Genomic DNA, 6,000 nt, shown 5'->3' with positions numbered 1-6,000 from the left:
CCCCCCCCCGCCGCTCCCCCTTCTTCGGTGTGGCTTCACGCTGAAGAGCTCTTTCGGTCAATTCCCGGATGCTGATTCGAGAATGAGTGAACGATTCCCCCCTCCCCCGCAGCCTGCTCCTTGTGGCGGAAGTTGTGAAATCGCTCGAGGACCCCCGTCGTCCTTACACTCACGGCTGACTTTCAAAATAAAGGTACTGAAATGGCAAAGCTGCATTGTGACGTGCGGACGGCAGCATTCCAAAGACTTTCCTCTCCAGGACTCAGGTGCTTGACTCTTCCTCTTTTTCCATTCCCAACCAGGGGAGGAGGATGAAACATTTCAACTTAACTTCAGTATTTTCCTTCACACTCTTATTTTGAAATTATACAAAACACTTTAAAAGTTACAAGTGTTTCCGCACTCGGATCAATAAAAATAATTTTGTCCATTCATTTGTCAATTTTGTGGCCTCGTCCATCTGTTTAATTTTGTTGTCCGTATCCCTTTTTCCGCTCTTATTTTTTGATACTCACTTGCTGCTTGAAGGCGTTTTATTTTGTCACACTTGAGTCTCCCGCTTCCTGTTTTTTTGCGGTCTACTTCCTGTTGTACTGTTTTTTTTTTTTGGTCTTTTACTTCCTCCTCAATCTCATTGATTTCCTTTTTATTTTGCCATCCACTTCGTGTTTGCCAGTTCCTTTTTTAATTGTATTTTGTTACCCCTTTCCGGTTTGCCCCTTGTTTACTTTGTTTTAAAAAGTATTTGTCATCCTCTCACTTTATTTTTTTGAGTTTACCTGATAGTCAAAAAACCTCTCCCTTCCGCCATATAATTGTTGTCCACTTCCTGTTGTGGCTGCGATCACAAAGTCGGTGCACATATTGAAAAGAGACTCATAAGAATTGGAAAAAAAAAATGTTTATTAGGTTTCTTCAATGTAATCGGCTTGAAGATGACATTGGCACAGACTTGAAGGGACGGGACTTCCAAAACAAACTCACGACGATTTTTAGTCCCCAACACACGAAAGAAAAAGGCACTTAAAAAAATAGAGCGAGAGAAAACCCCCAAGATACAAACATGCAACAACTTAACGTACACAAAACGCACATGCACCCTCGACACGCATGTTTCAGTGGCCCCGCCGGTTGTTTCCATGCTAACGCAAATGAGTCAAAATTCACTATAACTAAACGTCTACTCTGGTTGAGAACGTTGGCTCGCGCTTCACATCCGAGCTTCGCGGGTTCCGGAAGGTCCAAAAGGATTGTAAAAGCACAAGCAAGGAAGCACAAAGAAACATTCTCGAATGACATGAAGCACACCAATTGTTGTTCTCGTGCGCAACAAACTGACGAGATAGCCGGAGGGTTGGATTGTAACAGCACACGAAGTACCAACGCATTCTAGAGCAACATGAGGTCCAAGAAAACGAGCGCATATTTGAGAAGACTGATCAACAGCCGACCGGAACTTGAGCGGAGAACGTTGGAGAATATCCAGCGACAAAAACGATCGTTCGTCGAAGAAGCAGCAAAGGGAACGTTTGTTCTTGAATGACATCTCACATTCTCGGAGTCTTGCCCTTCAGACGCCAGAAAATTATGGAGAAAATCCAACAGCAAAAAGGAACATTCTGGAAGGACTTCCAAGAACAGGGTGAGTGAGCTCAAGCGCGCATTCGAGGACGTGTGCTTGACCAATGCAAAAATCCCACCTGGTTTGCCAGACAGCGCTTGGAACATGTTCGAGAACGTCCACTTCAAGTCGTGTCAAGCGGTGGACAAACGCAAAAGGAACATTCTCGAATGATGCCCAGGAAATCCATTCAAGCGAAAGCACATGTCAGACTAACGTCAGATGACATCTTGTTCACATTGGTCTTCAGGAAGGGCTTGCGACGTTCTACAATGTCCAACATGCAAACCTGACCAAGTCTTGCTCTTCAGACGGCAAGAGAATGTCGCTCTAGAAAATCCCAACAGCAAAAGGAACTTTCTGGAACGCCAACCCAAAAGATGCTAACATCAAGCTCAAGCACAGTCTCGGGGACCAATCATCACACCGACGCCAGACCCCATCTTGTTCTCCAGTCTGAGCTCAGCACGTCGTCGTACGACGTCAAAGTCAAACGATTGTAAAAGCGCAACAAAAAGCAAAACAAACATTCGAGAATGACATGCAAGAACATCGAGCGGAGGCAGATCAATGTCTGCTCGTTAGGTTCTCCATTTCATTCTTCAGTCAGAGCTCACCGTATTGTTTTAGAATGTCCAATGAATGCGAAAGCACAAAAACAAAAGTTCCAGAATGTCGTTCAAGAACACGCAGTGAGGCACATTACTGTATTCACAAAGGCCCAATCATCAGATCAAGGCCAGACGTCGTCATCGCCGTGTTGTTCTTTCGCCAGAGCTGGGAACGTTTTGGAATGCTACAAGGTCAGCAAGTCGAGTGCAGGATGTCACGCCGGCCATTCCGAGGTTGCCTGACTTTGGCTTTGTCGACCGACTCGTTGTCTCTGGCTCGAGTGACGCCAGTTTCGTCGACAACTGGAGCGCGAGCTAACAACGCTCATGGTGCTAGCAGTCAAGAAAGAAATTGTTCCGTTAACCAACTGTTAGCTTTCTCTGGGAGGGTCATCATGAATTTGGACTGCAACTTCAGTGCTCGCTGCTCAAGCTAACCATGTTAGCGGTCCAGAGAAAACATTAAACACTGTGATGTAATCAATGGCCACAGATTAGCTTCATTTCATCGTCAAACGTTACAATCAATGGCCTCCGATGAGCTTCATCTCAACTATGAGCTTCATCTCAACTCGAACTTGAAGGCTATCCGCGCAGGCTACTGTTGCTGACGGTCAAGACGGATCTTAAATGTGATGTCAATGGTGACTGATGAGCCAACAAATTTCCATGCTAGCCAACGATACTAGTTAAGCTAGCAGTCCACAGAGCTTTATATGTTGCGACGTCAATAAATGGGATGCTGGTTAGCTTGCTAGCGATGCGTTGCCATCAATATCAACTAGAACTCGGGTGCTACTATCTGCACATGCTAATAATGCTGACGACCAGACACTTTTGTCGATGTGACGTCAATGGCGCCCGAATAGATTGCCACCAAATGACCCTGGATTTGGGATACAATTTGAGTGCTGGCTAACGATACTACTGAAGCTAGCAGTCCAGAAATCCATCAATGCTGCGATTTCATCCGGTTAGTATGTGTCGTCATGAATATCAACTCAAACTCAGGTGCTATCTGCGCAAGCTAATGATGCTGGGGGTCCGGACGGCTCTTAAATGTGATGTCGGTGGCATCCGCTGAGCTCGTCAACAGATTAGCATGAATTCGGACAACAATTTGAGCGCTGGCTAGCAACGCTAACAAAGCTAGAAGTCCAGCGAGATCCTTAAATGTTGCGACGTCACCAAGGGTATATCCACTTAGCCTGCCAACGACGGGTTTCCATGAATTTTGACGCCAACTTGAATTCACAGCCACACAACCTAAAGATGCTAACGGTCCAGAGAAGTCCAGTCAAGCTCTGCCGACCGACAACTTCCGTCGCATCATCCAAAGCCGACGGCGGCCGGCGTGTTCTCAAAAGAACGACGGGCGTGTCTGTGTGTCTCAAAGGGTGCGTCGGCGGAGGCGGGAGCGGCCTTAGGTCGTCTTGACCAGGTCGTAGACGTAGATGTGGAAGTCGTCGTCAAACTTGATGAAGTAGACGGAGGGTTTGGCCTCCACCTGATGGATGACCATCCCCGAGCGCTTGCCTCCATCCTCTTTGGCGTACTCCACCTGCTTGCCCACCAGGCTGTCCACCACCTCGCCCGGCTCGCGCTCCGACGCCGTGCTCTCGCCTGCGGGGTACAACGGGAGGGGGCAGAATTTAGACAGGGAAGCCAGGGGCAGGCGGCCCCCGTAACTTGGCCTTCCCGTTTCACTCACTGGCGTCGGGCATGATGCGCAGATCTCCCTCCTTGTAGTCGTCCAGCAGCTGGTACATGTAGAGCACCGGGTCCTTCTCGTACGTGATGAAAAACCAGGACGTCATGATGGGCGCCCGGGCCAGCACCATCCCCCGCCACTCCTCCTTGGGCCCGTCCTCCGTTTCGAACATGTGCTCCACCGCCTTGCCGATCATGGCGTCCGCCAACAGCGCATCCGTCACGCGGGCCGGCACTGAAGTCAAACGTGAAAACTCTGCGGTTCGTTTGGAGTCTGTACTAATAGCCGGACGCGGCGCTTACTCGGCTCACCTCGTAAACAAAAGGGCAGTATGATTAGTTCCGCGTCTACATTTTTCAGTCGGAAACTCAAATATTTGACACCTACAATCAACCGCCCCGTTCAATGTGTTGGTGTTTTAGTGTTTACGAAAAACTCTTGTCCCTGGGATCAACCTGCAAAAAAATGCTCCTCAAATGAAGTCACTGATTAGCACAATTGCGCCTCAATAACTCAGAGATGAAAGTGGACTTTCCTGAAAATTCCGGACGCTGGAAGTCGGACGGACACGTTTTTCCGCTCATGTGTGTGTTTCCCTTTTTGTCCAATTTTTTTTTTTTTTTTACTACACCTGTCTCATCCACGGCGTCTTTTATCCGTTCCACTGGGGTTTAGCAAGTGTGTTTATCAAGAGACAAAAATCTCTTTACTGTTACTAGTGTTGGCTACGCTCGTGAAAGCAAAACAACGAACTCAAACGCGTGTTCGCGCAATGTTGTCAACTAATATCCGGATTATCTTGAGGCAATTTTTGCTCAATTTTCCTGAGGGATTTTCATGAAAATCCGAAATTTCGGGAAAATCCCATGGACTTCCATCCCTGATCAATAAATGACTAAGACAACCCTCTTCAAACACATGGGCGGGTCATCAATCTCTCGGCAGCCCCACACTCTTAAGATGGCAACGCCGGGAGCTAGTTCTCGAGCGAGGGGAAAAGTCCAATCACTTGGATGAGTCGCCTTCAAAAAGAGGTCAACATCCTCTCTGCTCGGTAAGCCGTTCTTTCGGCCGCCATTTCTTTCGGTCGGCCGTGCGCAATCGGCACTTCCTTACCCACTCGGTCGGGCAGCACCTGGAGTCCGAGGACGCGCTGGTCGCTGTGCAGTTCGAGGCCGTAGATGCAGTCGAAGCCATCGTACTTGATCAGGTAGAGGGACGGGTTGACGGGGACCTGGTCCAGAACAGTCCCCTTCCACTGGGACGACTTACTGCCTTCCTTCCACACGTGCTGGATCCTGCAGCCCACAATGTTCGTCTTGGCTGGGGACAAAGTTCCACTGGGCCCCACGTCGCTCTTATGCTTCCTGCCAAAGAGGACAAGACGTTTCAGAACCGCTTGTTCTTCTTTGCCGTCTTCATCTTGGTCTTACTTGTGAGGATTCCTCCTCTTCATCATGTTGACTGACACACCAGAATGTCCTGCAACACAAAGTCCCCCCGCCCCCCATCCGGTCGGTGTGGGCCGCTCAGGAAAAGTGGCAAAACCGTGGCGGACACTCACCTCCGTCTGCTCGGAGCCGCGGGGCCTCTGGGCTCTTGAAGGGGGTTGGAGGGAGAGGGTGGGGGGATGGGGGGGGGACAAACGGGGAGGAGGAACACCAGGAATTAGAGCAGCCCCTGAACCATTCACACTGAGGGGGGCGCTGACTAATTCCAGGAGAGAAAGACCAAACTCTGGCTCCTGTACAACCTGAAGACAGAAAAAAAGAAACATTTCATCCTCCTGTTTTGTTTTTTTGTTTTTTTTAAACCGCTAAAATATGTACAGTTCTACACGAGAGCAGAACCAAAACAAGCTGAGACCAGTACCAAATTCAGACTTAGCCGGGAACACTTGGACCAAAGCACGTTTTGACTGGAGCAAAACCTAGAAACACATTGAAACCAGAACCAAGGCATACTTAGACTAAAACATGCTTGGACTGGGAAAAAAAAAAACACTTGGACCAAGACCGAAGCACACATCACCAAGAACCGAAGCATACTTAGACTAA

The 6,000-nt window shown here is 48.6% G+C and overlaps 2 protein-coding genes across 2 annotated transcripts in view; one reads left to right on the top strand and one right to left on the bottom strand.

Moving 5' to 3' along the window:
- The window catches only part of LOC109513456 (phosphatidylinositol 3-kinase regulatory subunit alpha-like), a 10,584-nt gene extending 10,150 nt beyond the window's left edge, over positions 1-434 (top strand). Inside the window, exon 18 of the mRNA XM_019865954.1 lies at positions 1-434. This exon is cut by the window's left edge and continues 2 nt beyond it. The gene's annotated coding sequence lies outside the window, so the exon portion shown is untranslated.
- A 2,371-nt stretch (positions 435-2,805) lies between these two features.
- spinb (spindlin b) lies at positions 2,806-5,550 on the bottom strand (the record flags this gene model as incomplete). Its single annotated transcript, XM_019865935.1, has 5 exons — positions 2,806-3,855; positions 3,944-4,177; positions 5,060-5,310; positions 5,377-5,425; positions 5,508-5,550. Coding segments are annotated over 5 exons (777 nt in total), but the record flags the coding sequence as incomplete, so codon positions are not given.
- Between the last annotated feature and the right edge of the window lie 450 nt (positions 5,551-6,000).

This window comes from Hippocampus comes, unplaced genomic scaffold (assembly GCF_001891065.2).
Source record: "Hippocampus comes isolate QL1 unplaced genomic scaffold, H_comes_QL1_v1.1 scaffold190, whole genome shotgun sequence".
In the NCBI taxonomy this organism is placed as follows: domain Eukaryota; kingdom Metazoa; phylum Chordata; class Actinopteri; order Syngnathiformes; family Syngnathidae; genus Hippocampus; species Hippocampus comes.
The sequence above is the reverse complement of the archived record's forward strand: the minus strand, read 5'-3'. Positions and strand labels throughout refer to the sequence as shown.